Source organism: Petromyzon marinus, unplaced genomic scaffold (genome assembly GCF_048934315.1).
Source record: "Petromyzon marinus isolate PM22_M1 ecotype Great Lakes invasive population unplaced genomic scaffold, UKy_Petmar_22M1.pri1.0 PM_Scaffold_302, whole genome shotgun sequence".
Lineage (NCBI taxonomy): Eukaryota > Metazoa > Chordata > Hyperoartia > Petromyzontiformes > Petromyzontidae > Petromyzon > Petromyzon marinus.
The window spans coordinates 66,040-83,709 of NW_027423283.1; the positions used below are offsets into that span (position 1 = coordinate 66,040).

A 17,670-nucleotide genomic window follows, 5' to 3' on the forward strand; every position below is an offset into this window, starting at 1 on the left:
CCCACTCCACTCACCCACCTCACTCACTCACCCACATCACTCACCCCACTCCACTCACTCACCCACTAACTCCACCCACCCACTCCTCACTCACCTCACCACCCCACTCACCCACTCGCCCGCCTCACCCACTCGCCCACTCACTCACCCACTCACTCACTAACTCACCCACTCACTCACCCACTCACCCACTCACTCACCCACTCACTCACCACTCATCACTCACCCACTAACTCACCCACCCACTCACTCACCCACCCACTCACCCACCCGCTCATCCACCCGCTCATCCACTCACCCACCCACTCGCCCACTCACCCACTCACTCACCCACCCACTCACTCACCCACTCACTCACTCGCCCACTCACTAACCCACTCACTCACACACCCACTCACCCACTAACTCACCACTCACCACTCACCCAGCCACTCACCCACTCGCCCACCCACTCACTCACCCACTCACCCACCCACCCACCCACTCACTCACTCACTCACCCACTCACTCACCCACTCACCACTCACCCACTAACTCACCCACCCACTAACTCACTCAACCACCCACCAACTCACTCACCCACTCACTCACCCACCCACTCACCCACCCACTCACTAACCCACTCACTCACTCACACACCCACTCACCCACTCGCCCACCCACTCACTCACCCACTCACTCACCCACTCACTCACCCACCCACCCACTCACTCACTCACCCACTCACTCACCCACTCACCACTCACCCACTAACTCACCCACCCACTAACTCACTCAAACACCCACCCACTCACTCACCCACTCACTCACTCACCCACTAACTCACCCAACCACTCACTCACCCACCCACTCACCCACCCACCCGCTCATCCACTCACCCACCCACTCACCACTCACCCAGCCACTCACCCACTCACCCACTCGCCCACCCACTCACTCACCCACTCACTCACCCACCCACTCACCACCCACTCACTCACCCACTCACTCACCCACTCATGCACCCACTCACTCACCCACCCACCCACCCACCCGCTCATCCATCTCACCAACCCACTCACTCACTCACCACTCACCCACTAACTCACCCACCCACTAACTCACTCAAACACCCACCCACTCACTCACCCACTCACCCACTAACTCACCCACTCGCCCACTCACTCACCCACCCACTCGCCCACTCACTCACCCACTCACTCACCCACTCACCCACTAACTCACCCACCCACCCACTCACTCACCACTCACCCACTCACTCACTCACCCACCCACTCACCACTCATCCACTCACCCACTCACTCACCCACTCACTCACTCACCCACTCACCACTCACCCACTCACTCACCCACTCACTCACCCACCCACTCACCACTCACCTACTCACCCACTCACTCACCCACTCACTCACCCACTCACCCACTAACCCACCCACTCACCCACTCACTCACCCACTAACTCACCCACCCACTCACCCACCCACTAACTCACCCACCCACCCACTAACTCACCCACCCACTTCCACTCACCCACTCACTCACCCACTAACTCACCCACCCACTCACCCACCCACTAACTCACCCACCCACCCACTCACTCACCACTCACCCACTCACTCACTCACCCACCCACTCACCACTCATCCACTCACCCACTCACTCACCCACTCACTCACTCACCCACTCACCACCCACTCACCACCCACTCACCACTCACCCACTCACTCACCCACTCACTCACCCACCCACTCACCACTCACCTACTCACCCACTCACTCACCCACTCACTCACCCACTCACCCACTAACCCACCCACTCACCCACTCACTCACCCACTAACTCACCCACCCACTCACCCACCCACTAACTCACCCACCCACCCACTAACTCACCCACTCACTCACCCACTCACCCACTCACCCACTCGCCCACCCACTCACTCACCCACTCACTCACCCACTCACTCACCCACTCACCACTCACCCACTAACTCACCCACCCACTAACTCACTCAACCACCCACCAACTCACTCACCCACTCACTCACTCACCCACTCACCCACCCACTCACCCACTAACTCACCCACCCACCCACTAACTCACCCACCCACTAACTCACCCACCCACCCACTCACCACCCACCACTCACCACTCACCCACTGACCACCCACCCACTCACTCACCCACTAACTCACCCACCCACCCACTAACTCACCCACCCACCCACCCACTAACTCACCCACCCACTCACCACCCACCCACTCACCACTCACCAACCACCCACTCACCACCCACCCACTCACCACCCACCCACCACTCACCACCAACTCACCACCCACCCACTCACCCACTCACTCACCCACTAACTCACTCACCCACCCACCCACTCACTTACCCACCCACCCACCCACCAACTCACCCAACCACCCACTCACCCACCCACCCACTCACCACCCACCACTCACCACCCACTCACCCACTCACCCACCCACTAACTCACCCACCCACTCACCCACTCACCCACTCACTCAGCCACTCACCCACCACTCACCCACTCACTCACCCACTCACCCACCCACTCACCCACCCACCCACCACCCACTCACCCACTCACCTACCCACTCACCACCCACCACTCACCCACCACTCACCCACTCACTCACCCACTCACTCACCCACCACTCACCACCCACTCACCCACTCACTCACCCACCACTCACCACCCACTCACCCACTAACTCACCCACCACTCACCACCCACTAACTCACCCACCACTCACCACCCACCACCCACCAACTCACCACCCACCACTCACCACCCACCCAAGTTTCCTCTTGTCCCCTCCACACATCAAATCCCCCGCTGCCCTCAGGAACTCCGGGAGTTCAGGGGTCGCGGGAAGCTCCGGGGGGTCGTGACCCCCAGCCCGCGCCTCACCCCCTACCAACATGGCCGCCGGGTCGTGACCTTCGGCCACCTCGCCCCTTGGCAAGATGGCCGCCGCCGGTGGTGGGGCCACGCTGAGGCATTGTGGGAGCTCCGGGGTGAGGGGCAGAAGCTGGGAGCCGAGGCTGGGGGGGAGGGGGGGTGGGGGGATGGGGGAGAGGGGGGGGGATGGATGGGGGGGTATCAAAGTTGTAGTGGTGGTGGTGGTAGTGGTGGTGGTGGTAGTGGTGGTGATTGTAGTGGTTGTGGTGGTTGTGGTGGTTGTAGTGGTGGTGGTGGTTGTAGTGGTGGTGGTAGTGGTAGTGGTGGTGATTGTAGTGGTGGTTGTAGTGGTAGTGATGGTTGTGGTGGTTGTAGTAGTGGTTGTTGTGGTGATTGTAGTGGTGGTTGTGGTTGTAGTGGTGGTTGTAGTGGTGGATGTGGTTGCAGTGGTGGTAGTGGTGGTTGTAGTGGTGGTTGTAGTAGTGGTGGTGGTGGTAGTGGTGGTTGTAGTTGTAGTAGTGGTTGTTGTGGTGGTTGTAGTTGTAGTAGTGGTTGTTGTGGTGGTTGTAGTTGTAGTAGTGGTTGTTGTGGTGGTTGTAGTTGTAGTAGTGGTTGTTGTGGTGGTTGTAGTTGTAGTAGTGGTTGTTGTGGTGGTTGTAGTTGTAGAAGTGGTTGTTGTGGTGATTGTAGCGGTGGTTGTAGTGGTAGTGATGGTTGTGGTGGTTGTGGTTGTAGTGGTGGTTGTAGTGGTAGTGATGGTTGTAGTGGTAGTCGTGGTTGTAGTGGTGGTTGTAGTGGTAGTAGTGGTGGTAGTGGTTGTGGTGGTGGTAGTGGTGGTTGTAGTAGTGGTTGTTGTGGTGATTGTAGTGGTGGTAGTGGTTGTAGTGGTGCTAGTGGTGGTAGTGGTGGTTGTGGTTGTAGTGGTGGTTGTAGTGGTGGTTGTAGTTGTGGTGGTAGTGGTAGTGGTGGTGATTGTAGTGGTTGTGGTGGTTGTGGTGGTGGTTGTGGTGGTTGTTGTGGTGATTGTAGTGGTAGTAGTGGTTGTGGTGGTTGTAGTGGTGGTGGTGGTTGTAGTGGTGGTGGTAGTGGTAGTGGTGGTGATTGTAGTGGTGGTTGTAGTGGTAGTGATGGTTGTGGTGGTTGTAGTAGTGGTTGTTGTGGTGATTGTAGTGGTGGTTGTGGTTGTAGTGGTGGTTGTAGTGGTGGATGTGGTTGCAGTGGTGGTAGTGGTGGTTGTAGTGGTGGTTGTAGTAGTGGTGGTGGTGGTAGTGGTGGTTGTAGTTGTAGTAGTGGTTGTTGTGGTGGTTGTAGTTGTAGTAGTGGTTGTTGTGGTGGTTGTAGTTGTAGTAGTGGTTGTTGTGGTGGTTGTAGTTGTAGTAGTGGTTGTTGTGGTGGTTGTAGTTGTAGTAGTGGTTGTTGTGGTGGTTGTAGTTGTAGAAGTGGTTGTTGTGGTGATTGTAGCGGTGGTTGTAGTGGTAGTGATGGTTGTGGTGGTTGTGGTTGTAGTGGTGGTTGTAGTGGTAGTGATGGTTGTAGTGGTAGTCGTGGTTGTAGTGGTGGTTGTAGTGGTAGTAGTGGTGGTAGTGGTTGTGGTGGTGGTAGTGGTGGTTGTAGTAGTGGTTGTTGTGGTGATTGTAGTGGTGGTAGTGGTTGTAGTGGTGCTAGTGGTGGTAGTGGTGGTTGTGGTTGTAGTGGTGGTTGTAGTGGTGGTTGTAGTTGTGGTGGTAGTGGTAGTGGTGGTGATTGTAGTGGTTGTGGTGGTTGTGGTGGTGGTTGTGGTGGTTGTTGTGGTGATTGTAGTGGTAGTAGTGGTTGTAGTTGTTGTGGTGGTTGTAGTGGTGGTTGTAGTGGTTGTGGTGATTGTAGTGGCGGTAGTGGTGGTTGTGGTGGTTGTGGTGCTAGTAGTGGTGGTTGTAGTTGTAGTAGTGATTGTTGTGGTGATTGTAGTGGTAGTAGTGGTTGTAGTTGTTGTGGTGGTTGTAGTGGTGGTTGTAGTGGTTGTGGTGATTGTAGTGGCGGTAGTGGTTGTAGTGGTGCTAGTGGTGGTAGTGGTGGTTGTGGTTGTAGTGGTGGTTGTAGTGGTAGTGGTGGTTGTGGTGGTAGTGGTGGTTGTAGTGGTAGTGATGGTTGTGGTGGTTGTAGTGGTAGTCGTGGTTGTAGTGGTGGTTGTAGTGGTAGTAGTGGTGGTAGTGGTTGTAGTGGTGGTTGTGGTGGTTGTAGTGGTAGTAGTGGTTGTAGTGGTGCTAGTGGTGGTTGTGGTTGTAGTGGTGGTTGTAGTGGTGGTTGTGGTTGTAGTGGTTGTAGTGGTAGTGGTGGTTGTAGTGGTGGTTGTAGTGGTAGTGGTGGTTGTGGTGGTTGTAGTGGTGGTTGTAGTAGTGGTAGTGGTGGTTGTAGTGGTAGTGGTGGTTGTAGTGGTGGTTGTAGTGGTAGTGGTGGTTGTAGTGGTGGTTGTAGTGGTGGTTGTGGTGGTTGTAGTGGTGGTTGTAGTAGTGGTAGTGGTGGTTGTAGTGGTAGTGGTGGTTGTAGTGGTGGTTGTGGTTGTAGTGGTTGTAGTGGTAGTGGTGGTTGTAGTGGTAGTGGTGGTTGTGGTGGTTGTAGTGGTGGTAGTGGTGGTTGTAGTGGTAGTGGTGGTTGTAGTGGTGGTTGTGGTTGTAGTGGTGGTTGTAGTGGTGGTTGTAGTGGTAGTGGTGGTTGTGGTGGTTGTAGTGGTGGTTGTAGTAGTGGTAGTGGTGGTTGTAGTGGTAGTGGTGGTTGTAGTGGTGGTTGTAGTGGTAGTGGTGGTTGTAGTGGTGGTTGTAGTGGTAGTGGTGGTTGTGGTGGTTGTAGTAGTGGTAGTGGTGGTTGTAGTGGTAGTGGTGGTTGTAGTGGTGGTTGTGGTTGTAGTGGTTGTAGTGGTAGTGGTGGTTGTAGTGGTAGTGGTGGTTGTGGTGGTTGTAGTGGTGGTAGTGGTGGTTGTAGTGGTAGTGGTGGTTGTAGTGGTGGTTGTGGTTGTAGTGGTGGTTGTAGTGGTGGTTGTAGTGGTAGTGGTGGTTGTGGTGGTTGTAGTGGTTGTAGTGGTGGTAGTGGTGGTTGTAGTGGTAGTGGTGGTTGTAGTCATGGTGTAGTCGTGGTTGTAGTGGTGGTTGTAGTGGTGGCTGTGGTGGTAGTGGTGGTTGTAGTGGTGGTTGTAGTGGTGGTTGTGGTTGTAGTGGTAGTGGTGGTTGTAGTGGTAGTGGTGGTTGTGGTGGTTGTAGTGGTGGTAGTGGTGGTTGTAGTGGTTGTGGTGGTTGTAGTTGTAGTAGTGGTTGTTGTGGTGGTTGTAGTTGTAGTAGTGGTTGTTGTGGTGATTGTAGTGGTAGTAGTGGTTGTAGTGGTGCTAGTGGTGGTAGTGGTGGTTGTGGTTGTAGTGGTGGTTGTAGTGGTGGTTGTGGTTGTAGTGGTTGTAGTGGTAGTGGTGGTTGTAGTGGTGGTTGTAGTGGTAGTGGTGGTTGTGGTGGTTGTAATAGTGGTAGTGGTGGTTGTAGTGGTAGTGGTGGTTGTAGTGGTGGTTGTGGTTGTAGTGGTTGTAGTGGTAGTGGTGGTTGTAGTGGTAGTGGTGGTTGTGGTGGTTGTAGTGGTGGTAGTGGTGGTTGTAGTGGTGGTTGTGGTTGTAGTGGTTGTAGTGGTAGTGGTGGTTGTAGTGGTGGTTGTAGTGGTAGTGGTGGTTGTGGTGGTTGTAGTGGTGGTAGTGGTGGTTGTAGTGGTAGTGGTGGTTGTAGTGGTGGTTGTAGTGGTGGTAGTGGTGTGGTTGTAGTGGTAGTGGTGGTTGTAGTGGTGGTTGTAGTGGTAGTGGTGGTTGTGGTGGTTGTAGTGGTTGTAGTGGTGGTAGTGGTGGTTGTAGTGGTAGTGGTGGTTGTAGTGGTGGTTGTAGTGGTGGTTGTAGTGGTGGTGTGGTGGTAGTGGTGGTTGTAGTGGTGGTTGTAGTGGTGGTTGTGGTTGTAGTGGTAGTGGTGGTTGTAGTGGTGGTTGTAGTGGTAGTGGTGGTTGTGGTGGTTGTAGTGGTGGTTGTAGTGGTTGTGGTGGTTGTAGTTGTGGTTGTTGTGGTGGTTGTAGTTGTAGTAGTGGTTGTTGTGGTGATTGTAGTGGTAGTAGTGGTTGTAGTGGTGCTAGTGGTGGTAGTGGTGGTTGTGGTGTAGTGGTGGTTGTAGTGGTGGTTGTGGTTGAAGTGATTGTAGTGGTAGTGGTGGTTGTAGTGGTGGTTGTAGTGGTAGTGGTGGTTGTGGTGGTTGTAGTGGTGGTTGTAATAGTGGTAGTGGTGGTTGTAGTGGTACTGGTGGTTGTAGTGGTGGTTGTGGTTGTAGTGGTTGTAGTGGTAGTGGTGGTTGTAGTGGTAGTGGTGGTTGTGGTGGTTGTAGTGGTGGTAGTGGTGGTTGTAGTGGTGGTTGTGGTTGTAGTGGTTGTGGTGGTTGTAGTGGTGGTTGTAGTGGTAGTGGTGGTTGTGGTGGTTGTAGTGGTGGTAGTGGTGGTAGTGGTGGTTGTAGTGGTAGTGGTGGTTGTAGTGGTGGTAGTGGTGGTTGTAGTGGTGCTAGTGGTGGTAGTGGTGGTTGTGGTTGTAGTGGTGGTTGTAGTGGTGGTTGTGGTTGTAGTGGTAGTGGTGGTTGTAGTGGTGGTTGTAGTGGTGGTTGTGGTGGTTGTAGTGGTGGTTGTAGTGGTGGTAGTGGTGGTTGTAGTGGTAGTGGTGGTTGTAGTGGTGGTTGTGGTTGTAGTGGTTGTAGTGGTAGTGGTGGTTGTAGTGGTGGTTGTAGTGGTAGTGGTGGTTGTGGTGGTTGTAGTGGTGGTAGTGGTGGTTGTAGTGGTGGTTGTAGTGGTGGTAGTGGTGGTTGTAGTGGTAGTGGCGGTTGTAGTGGTAGTGGTGGTAGTGGTGGTTGTAGTTGTAGTAGTGGTTGTTGTGGTGATTGTAGTGGTGGTAGTAGTGGTTGTAGTGGTGGTTGTAGTGGTGGTTGTAGTGGTGGTTGTGGTTGTAGTGGTGGTTGTGGTGGTTGTAGTGGTTGTGGTTGTAGTGATGGTTGTTGTGGTGATTGTAGTGGTAGTAGTGGTTGTAGTGGTGGTAGTGGTGGTTGTGGTGGTTGTAGTGGTGGTAGTGGTGGTTGTAGTGGTGGTTGTAGTGGTGGTTGTAGTGGTGGTTGTAGTGGTGGTTGTGGTTGTAGTGGTGGTAGTGGTGGTTGTGGTGGTGGTTGTAGTAGTGGTAGTGGTGGTTGTAGTGGTAGTGGTGGTTGTAGTGGTGGTTGTGGTTGTAGTGGTTGTAGTGGTAGTGGTGGTTGTAGTGGTGGTTGTGGTGGTTGTAGTGGTGGAAGTGGTGGTTGTAGTGGTGGTTGTGGTTGTAGTGGTTGTAGTGGTAGTGGTGGTTGTAGTGGTGGTTGTAGTGGTAGTGCTGGTTGTGGTGGTTGTAGTGGTGGTAGTGGTGGTTGTAGTGGTAGTGGTGGTTGTAGTGGTGGTTGTAGTGGTGGTAGTGGTGGTTGTAGTGGTGCTAGTGGTGGTAGTGGTGGTTGTAGTGGTGGTTGTAGTGGTGGTTGTGGTTGTAGTGGTGGTTGTAGTGGTGGTTGTAGTGGTAGTGGTGGTTGTGGTGGTTGTAGTGGTGGTTGTAGTGGTGGTAGTGGTGGTTGTAGTGGTAGTGGTGGTTGTAGTGGTGGTTGTGGTTGTAGTGGTAGTGGTGGTTGTAGTGGTGGTTGTAGTGGTAGTGGTGGTTGTGGTGGTTGTAGTGGTGGTAGTGGTGGTTGTGGTTGTAGTGGTGGTTGTAGTGGTGGTAGTGGTGGTTGTAGTGGTAGTGGCGGTTGTAGTGGTAGTGGTGGTAGTGGTGGTAGTGGTGGTTGTAGTTGTAGTAGTGGTTGTTGTGGTGATTGTAGTGGTGGTAGTAGTGGTTGTAGTGGTGGTTGTAGTGGTGGTTGTGGTGGTTGTAGTGGTTGTGGTTGTAGTGATGGTTGTTGTGGTGATTGTAGTGGTAGTAGTGGTTGTAGTGGTGGTAGTGGTGGTTGTGGTGGTTGTAGTGGTGGTAGTGGTGGTTGTAGTGGTGGTTGTAGTGGTGGTTGTAGTGGTGGTTGTGGTTGTAGTGGTGGTAGTGGTGGTTGTAGTGGTGGTAGTGGTGGTTGTGGTGGTTGTAGTGGTGGTTGTGGTGGTTGTAGTGGTTATTGTGGTGGTGGTTGTAGTGGTTAGTGTAGTGGTTGTAGTTGTTGTGGTGGTTGTAGTGGTGATTGTGGTGGTTGTGGTGGTTGTAGTGGTTGTAGTGGTGGTTGTAGTGGTTGTAGTGGTGGTTGTAGTGGTTGTAGTAGTGGTTGTAGTGTGGTTGTGGTGGTTGTAGTGGTTATTGTGGTGGTAGTTGTAGTGGTTAGTGTAGTGGTTGTAGTTGTTGTGGTGGTTGTAGTGGCGGTAGTGGTGGTTGTGGTGGTTGTTGTGGTGATTGTAGTGGTAGTAGTGGTTGTAGTGGCGGTAGTGGTTGTAGTGGTGGTTGTAGTGGTTATTGTGGTGGTAGTTGTAGTGGTTAGTGTAGTGGTTGTAGTTGTTGTGGTGGTTGTAGTTGTTGTGGTGGTTGTTGTCGTGATTGTAGTGGTGGTTGTGGTGGTCATTGTAGTGGTTGCGAGTTGTGGTTATTATTGTGGTAGTGGTTGTAGTGGTTATTGTGGTGGTAGTTTTAGTGGTTGTAGTTATAGTGATTGTGGCTCCAGTGGTTATTGTAGTGGTGGTTGTGGTAGTGGTTGTATAGATTGTGGTTCTAGTTGTGGTCATTGTAGTGGTGGTGGTAGTGGTTGTAGTGATTATTATAGTGGTGGTTGTGGTGGTTGTGGTGGTGGATGTGGTAGTGGTTGTAGTGGTGGTTGTAGTGATTATTATAGTGGTGGTTGTGGTGGTGGATGTGGTAGTGGTTATAGTGGTGGTTGTGGTGGTGGATGTGGTAGTGGTTGTAGTGGTGGTTGTAGTAGTGGTGGTTATAGTGGTGGTTGTGGTGGTGGATGTGGTAGTGGTTGTAGTGGTGGTTGTAGTGGTGGTTGTGGTGGTGGATGTGGTAGTGGTTGTAGTTGTGGTTGTAGTCGTTGTAGTGGTTGTAGTAGTGGTTGTAGTTGTAGTAGTGGCTGTAGTTGTGGTTGTAGTAGTGGTTGTAGCTGTAGTAGTGGCTGTAGTAGTGGTTGTAGTAGTGGTTGTAGCTGTAGTAGTGGCTGTAGTAGTGGTTGTAGTTGTGGTTGTAGTAGTGGTGGTCGTAGTAGTGGTGGTCGTAGTAGTGGTGGTTGTGGTGGCTGTGGTAGTGGTTGTAGTGGTGGTTGTGGTAGTGGTTGTCGTGATTATTGTAGTGGTTATTGTAGTAGTGGTTGTATTTGTGGTTGTAGTCGTTGTAGTGGCTGTAGTAGTGGTTGTAGTTGTGGTTGTAGTTGTGGTTGTAGTAGTAGTGGTCGTAGTAGTGGTGGTCGTAGTAGTGGTGGTTGTAGTAGTGATTGTCGTGGTGGCTGTGGTAGTGGTTGTAGTGGTTATTGTAGTGGTGGTTGTGGTAGTAGTGGTTATTGTAGTGGTTATTGTAGTGGTGGTTGTGCTAGTGGTTGTAGTCGTTGTAGTGGTTGTAGTAGTGGTTGTAGCTGTAGTAGTGGCTGTAGTAGTGGTTGTAGTTGTGGTTGTAGTAGTGGTGGTCATAGTAGTGGTGGTTGTAGTAGTAGTGGTTGTGGTGGTGGCTGTGGTAGTGGTTGTAGTGGTGGTTGTAGTGGTTATTTAGTGGTGGTTGTGCTAGTGGTTGTAGTTGTGGTTGTAATAGTGGCTGTAGTAGTGGTTGAGGTTGTGGTTGTAGTAGTGGTGGTCATAGTAGTGGTGGTTGTAGTGGTGGTTGTCGTGGTGGCAGTGGTAGTGGTTGTAGTGGTGGTTGTGGTAGTGGTTGTAGTGGTTATTTAGTAGTGGTTGTAGTGGTTATTTAGTGGTGGTTGTGCTAGTGGTTGTAGTTGTGGTTGTAGTAGTGGTTGTAGTGGTGGTTGTAGTGGTGATTGTCGTGGTGGTTGTGCTAGTGGTTGTAGTTGTGGTTGTAGTCGTTGTAGTAGTGGTTGTAGTGGTTATTTAGTGGTGGTTGTGCTAGTGGTTGTAGTTGTGGTTGTAGTAGTGGTTGTAGTGGTGGTTGTAGTGGTTATTTAGTGGTGGTTGTGCTAGTGGTTGTAGTTGTGGTTGTAATAGTGGCTGTAGTAGTGGTTGTAGTTGTAGTAGTGGTGGTCATAGTAGTGGTGGTTGTAGTAGTAGTGGTTGTGGTGGCTGTGGTAGTGGTTGTAGTGGTGGTTGTGGTAGTGGTTGTAGTGGTTATTTAGTGGTGGTTGTGCTAGTGGTTGTAGTTGTGGTTGTAGTAGTGGTTGTAGTGGTGATTGTCGTGGTGGCTGTAGTAGCGGTGGTCATAGTAGTGGTGGTTGTAGTGGTGGTTGTCGTGGTGGCTGTGGTAGTGGTTGTAGTGGTGGTTGTGGTAGTGGTTGTAGTGGTTATTTAGTGGTGGTTGTGCTAGTGGTTGTAGTTGTGGTTGTAGTGGTGGTTGTAGTGGTGGTTGTAGTGGTGGTTGTGGTAGTGGTTGTAGTGGTTATTTAGTGGTGGTTGTGCTAGTGGTTGTAGTAGTGGTTGTAGTAGTGGTTGTAGTGGTGGTTGTAGTGGTGATTGTCGTGGTGGTGGTCATAGTAGTGGTGGTTGTAGTGGTTATTTAGTGGTGGTTGTGCTAGTGGTTGTAGTTGTGGTTGTAGTAGTGGTTGTAGTGGTGGTTGTAGTGGTGATTGTCGTGGTGGCTGTGGCTGTGGTCATGGTTGTGGTTGTGACCTCACCCGCCCCTCAGCCGAATCTCCATCGCGACCTCGTTGAACTTCGAGTCAGAGAGGTGAGGGGTCAAGTTGGGGTCGTGACTGTTGGCTGGGGTCGTGACCTTGGGGGTCGCGACCTCCGGGTCGGTTGAGTCATCATCTGGCACGGTGAGGGGAAATGCATGGGAGAGACACCGAGAGAATCAGATTGAGTCTGCGTCTCTCTCTCTCTCTCTCCTCCTCTCTGGTGGCCACGGGAGGTAATGACAGGGGGAGTCAGCCTGCAGTGTGAGTGGACTGGTGGCCACGGGAGGTAATGACAGGGGGAGTCAGTCTGCAGTGTGAGTGGACTGGTGGCCACGGGAGGTATGGACGGGGGAGTCAGTCTGCAGTGTGAGTGGACTGGTGGCCACGGGAGGTGATGACAGGGGGAGTCAGCCTGCAGTGTGAGTGGACTGGTGGCCACGGGAGGTAATGACAGGGGAGTCAGCTGTGAGTGTGAGTGGACTGGTGGCCACGGGAGGTGATGACAGGGGAGTCAGCCTGCAGTGTGAGTGGACTGGTGGCCACGGGAGGTGATGACTGGGGAGTCAGCCTGCAGTGTGAGTGGACTGGTGGCCACGGGAGGTAATGCCAGGAGAGTCAGCCTGCAGTGTGAGTGGACTGGTGGCCACGGGAGGTGATGACAGGGGGAGTCAGCCTGCAGTGTGAGTGGACTGGTGACCACGGGAGGTAATGACAGGGGAGTCAGCCTGCAGTGTGAGTGGACTGGTGGCCACGGGAGGTAATGACAGGGGAGTCAGCTGTGAGTGTGAGTGGACTGGTGGCCATGGGAGGTATGGACGGGGGAGTCAGTCTGCAGTGTGAGTGGACTGGTGGCCACAGGAGGTAATGATAGGGGAGTCAGTCTGCAGTGTGAGTGGACTGGTGGCCACGGGAGGTAATGACAGGTGAGTCAGCCTGCAGTGTGAGTGGACTGGTGGCCACTGGAGGTGATGACAGGGGAGTCAGCCTGCAGTGTGAGTGGACTGGTGGCCACGGGAGCCAATGACAGGTGAGTCAGCCTGCAGTGTGAGTGGACTGGTGGCCACTGGAGGTGATGACGGGGGGAGTCAGCCTGCAGTGTGAGTGGACTGGTGGCCACGGGAGGTAGTGACAGGGAGAGTCAGCCTGCGGTGTGAGTGGACTGGTGGTCACGGGAGGTGATGACAGGGGAGTCAGCCTACAGTGTGAGTGGACTGGTGGCCACGGGAGGTAATGACAGAGGAGTCAGTCTGCAGTGTGAGTGGACTGGTGGTCACGGGAGGTGATGACAGGGGGAGTCAGCCTGCAGTGTGAGGGGACTGGTGGCCACGGGAGGTGATGACAGGAGAGTCAGCCTGTAGTGTGAGTGGACTGGTGACCACGGGAGGTAATGACAGGGGAGTCAGCCTGCAGTGTGAGTGGATTGGTGGCCACGGGAGGTAATGACAGGGGGAGTCAGCTGTGAGTGTGAGTGGACTGGTGGCCACGGGAGGTAATGACAGAGGAGTCAGTCTGCAGTGTGAGTGGACTGGTGGCCACGGGAGGTAATGACAGGGGGAGTCAGCTGTGAGTGTGAGTGGACTGGTGGCCACGGGAGGTGATGACAGGGGGAGTCAGCTGTGAGTGTGAGTGGACTGGTGGCCACGGGAGGTGATGACAGGTGAGTCAGCTGTGAGTGTGAGTGGACTGGTGGCCACGGGAGGTGATGACTGGGGAGTCAGCCTGCGGTGTGAGTGGACTGGTGGCCACGGGAGGTAATGACAGGGGAGTCAGTCTGCAGTGTGAGTGCACTGGTGGCCACGGGAGGTAATGACAGGGGAGTCAGCCTGCAGTGTGAGTGGACTGGTGGCCACGGGAGGTAATGACGGGGGAGTCAGTCTGCAGTGTGAGTGGACTGGTGGCCACGGGAGGTAATGACAGGGGAGTCAGCCTGCAGTGTGAGTGGACTGGTGGCCACGGGAGGTGATGACGGGGGAGTCAGTCTGCAGTGTGAGTGGACTGGTGACCACGGGAGGTAATGACAGGGGAGTCAGTCTGCGGTGTGAGTGGACTGGTGGCCACGGGAGGTAATGACAGGGGAGTCAGCTGTGAGTGTGAGTGGACTGGTGGCCACGGGAGGTAATGACAGGAGAGTCAGCCTGCAGTGTGAGTGGACTGGTGGCCACGGGAGGTGATGACTGGGGAGTCAGCCTGCAGTGTGAGTGGACTGGTGGCCACGGGAGGTAATGACAGGAGAGTCAGCCTGCAGTGTGAGTGGACTGGTGGCCACGGGAGGTGATGACTGGGGAGTCAGCCTGCAGTGTGAGTGGACCGGTGGCCACGAGAGGTAATGACAGGAAGAGTCAGCCTGCAGTGTGAGTGGACTGGTGGCCACGGGAGGTAATGACAGGGGAGTCAGCCTGCGGTGTGAGTGGACTGGTGGCCACGGGAGGTAATGACAGGGGAGTCAGCTGTGAGTGTGAGTGGACTGGTGGCCACGGGAGGTAACGACAGGTGAGTCAGTCTGCAGTGTGAGTGGACTGGTGGTCACGGGAGGTGATGACAGGGGGAGTCAGCCTGCAGTGTGAGGGGACTGGTGGCCACGGGAGGTGATGACAGGAGAGTCAGCCTGTAGTGTGAGTGGATTGGTGGCCACGGGAGGTAATGACAGGGGGAGTCAGCTGTGAGTGTGAGTGGACTGGTGGCCACGGGAGGTAATGACAGAGGAGTCAGTCTGCAGTGTGAGTGGACTGGTGGCCACGGGAGGTAATGACAGGGGAGTCAGCTGTGAGTGTGAGTGGACTGGTGGCCACGGGAGGTGATGACAGGGGGAGTCAGCTGTGAGTGTGAGTGGACTGGTGGCCACGGGAGGTGATGACAGGGGAGTCAGCCTGCAGTGTGAGTGGACTGGTGGCCACGGGAGGTGATGACAGGTGAGTCAGCTGTGAGTGTGAGTGGACTGGTGGCCACGGGAGGTAATGACAGGGGAGTCAGCCTGCGGTGTGAGTGGACTGGTGGCCACGGGAGGTAATGACAGGGGAGTCAGTCTGCAGTGTGAGTGCACTGGTGGCCACGGGAGGTAATGACAGGGGAGTCAGCCTGCAGTGTGAGTGGACTGGTGGCCACGGGAGGTAATGACGGGGGAGTCAGTCTGCAGTGTGAGTGGACTGGTGGCCACGGGAGGTAATGACAGGGGAGTCAGCCTGCAGTGTGAGTGGACTGGTGGCCACGGGAGGTGATGACGGGGGAGTCAGTCTGCAGTGTGAGTGGACTGGTGACCACGGGAGGTAATGACAGGGGAGTCAGTCTGCGGTGTGAGTGGACTGGTGGCCACGGGAGGTAATGACAGGGGAGTCAGCTGTGAGTGTGAGTGGACTGGTGGCCACGGGAGGTAATGACAGGAGAGTCAGCCTGCAGTGTGAGTGGACTGGTGGCCACGGGAGGTGATGACTGGGGAGTCAGCCTGCAGTGTGAGTGGACTGGTGGCCACGGGAGGTAATGACAGGAGAGTCAGCCTGCAGTGTGAGTGGACTGGTGGCCACGGGAGGTGATGACTGGGGAGTCAGCCTGCAGTGTGAGTGGACCGGTGGCCACGAGAGGTAATGACAGGAAGAGTCAGCCTGCAGTGTGAGTGGACTGGTGGCCACGGGAGGTAATGACAGGGGAGTCAGCCTGCAGTGTGAGTGGACTGGTGGCCACGGGAGGTAATGACAGGGGGAGTCAGCCTGCAGTGTGAGTGGACTGGTGGCCACGGGAGGTAATGACGGGGGAGTCAGCCTGCAGTGTGAGTGGACTGGTGGCCACGGGAGGTAATGACAGGGGAGTCAGCCTGCAGTGTGAGTGGACTGGTGGCCATGGGAGGTAATGACAGGGGAGTCAGTCTGTGGTGTGAGTGGACTAGTGACCACGGGAGGTAATGACAGGGGGAGTCGGCCTGCGGTGTGAGTGGACTGGTGGCCACGGGAGGTAATGACAGGGGAGTCAGCCTGCAGTGTGAGTGGACTGGTGGCCACGGGAGGTGATGACAGATGAGTCAGCCTGCAGTGTGAGTGGACTGGTGACCACGGGAGGTAATGACAGGGGAGTCAGTCTGCGGTGTGAGTGGACTGGTGACCACGGGAGGTGATGACAGGAGAGTCAGCCTGCAGTGTGAGTGGACTGGTGGCCACGGGAGGTAATGACAGGGCAAATCAGCCTGCAGCGACGGAAGAGGACGGTGGAGTCTGCCGGTGGAGCGAGCGGTTTCTCGAGCCGGTGAGAAACATTTAATAATGAAGGGGTTTTTCCCCCTTTTTTCACTGGCAACACAACTGGATTCACGTCTGCGTCAGCCACAATACCCGCGGTCAAAATGCAAACGAACAAAAAACCCGTACTACGCTAATACGTGTGGCATTGTCCTTCGGCGTGGACCAATCGGTATCGACCCACTCATTAAAAAACGGAGCGTCTCGAGGCATAGCAGTCTTCACACACGTACCAGCACCATCCTCCATCTCATCCTCGTCCTCCTCCGTCTCCGTCTCCGTGCCTCTCTCCCCCTGTTGCGGCGGCCGTTGGTACCCGTACCGGGCTAGGTTCACGGAGAGCTCGCGGACATCGCCCCGCAGGAGATGCGCCGAGCGACGCAGGGAGGAGAGGAACTCCGACCCCTCCCGGACCTCTTCACGGAGGGCAGAGACGCGGGGAGAGAGAGTCGCCTGGGGGGGTGGGTGGGGAGAGACACGGGGAGTGAGAGACATGGGGAGAGAGACACACGGGGAGAGAGACACACGGGGAGAGAGACAGAGAGACACACGGAGAGAGAGAGACATGGGGAGAGAGACATGGGGAGAGAGACGCGGGGAGAGAGAGTCGCCTGGGGGGGTGGGTGGGGAGAGAGAGAGACACGGGGAGAGAGAGACATGGGGAGAGAGACACACGGGGAGAGAGACAGAGAGACACATGGGGAGAGAGACAGAGAGACACACGGGGAGAGAGACAGAGAGACACACGCGGAGAGAGAGAGTCGCCTGGGGGGGTGGGTGGGGAGAGAGAGACACGGGGAGTGAGAGACATGGGGAGAGAGACACACGGGGAGAGAGACAGAGAGACACATGGGGAGAGAGACAGAGAGACACACGGGGAGAGAGACAGAGAGACACACGCGGAGAGAGAGAGTCGCCTGGGGGGTGAAGGGGGGAGAGAGAGACACGGGGAGTGGCTGGGAGAGTCACACGGGGAGAGAGAGACACGGGGAGAGAGACACACGGGGAGAGAGACACGGGGAGAGAGACATGGGGAGAGAGACATGGGGAGAGAGAGAGAGTCGCCTGGGGGGTGGGGGAGAGAGACACGGGGAGTGAGAGACACGGGGAGAGAGACACACGGGGAGAGAGACACACGGGGAGAGCGACAGAGAGACACACGGAGAGAGAGAGACATGGGGAGAGAGACATGGGGAGAGAGACGCAGGGAGCGAGAGTCGCCTGGGGGGGTGGGTGGGGAGAGAGACACACGGGGAGAGAGAGACATGGGGAGAGAGAGTCGCCTGGGGGGGTGGGTGGGGGAGAGAGAGACACGGGGAGTGAGAGACATGGGGAGAGAGAGACATGGGGAGAGAGAGACACGGGGAGAGAGACAGAGAGACACACGGAGAGAGAGAGAGACATGGGGAGAGACACACGGGGAGAGAGACACGGGGAGTGGCCGGGAGAGAGACACGGGGAGTGAGAGACACGGGGAGAGAGACACACGGGGAGAGAGACACATGGGGAGAGAGACACAGAGACACACGCGGGGAGCATGAGTCGCCTGGGGGGGTGGGTGGGGAGAGAGAGACACGGGGAGTGAGAGACAGAGAGACACACGGGGAGAGAGACACACGGGGAGAGAGACATGGGGAGAGAGACAGAGAGACACACGGAGAGAGAGAGAGACATGGGGAGAGAGACACGGGGAGTGGCAGAGAGAGTCACGGGGAGAGAGAGACATGGGGAGAGA

General features: G+C 55.0%; 1 protein-coding gene across 1 annotated transcript in view; it reads right to left on the reverse strand.

Annotated features, from left to right (window-relative positions):
- Positions 1 to 2,766: 2,766 nt before the first annotated feature.
- LOC142923148 (uncharacterized) overlaps positions 2,767 to 17,670 on the reverse strand; it is a 28,523-nt gene continuing 13,619 nt past the window's right edge. The window contains exons 4-6 of the mRNA XM_076064078.1: positions 16,169 to 16,388; positions 11,710 to 11,845; positions 2,767 to 3,072 (exon numbers count right to left, since the gene is read on the reverse strand). Of these exons, the coding sequence (XP_075920193.1) occupies positions 2,799 to 3,072; positions 11,710 to 11,845; positions 16,169 to 16,388 (630 nt within the window). The 3' untranslated portion in view covers positions 2,767 to 2,798. The remainder of the gene's footprint in view (positions 3,073 to 11,709; positions 11,846 to 16,168; positions 16,389 to 17,670) is intronic.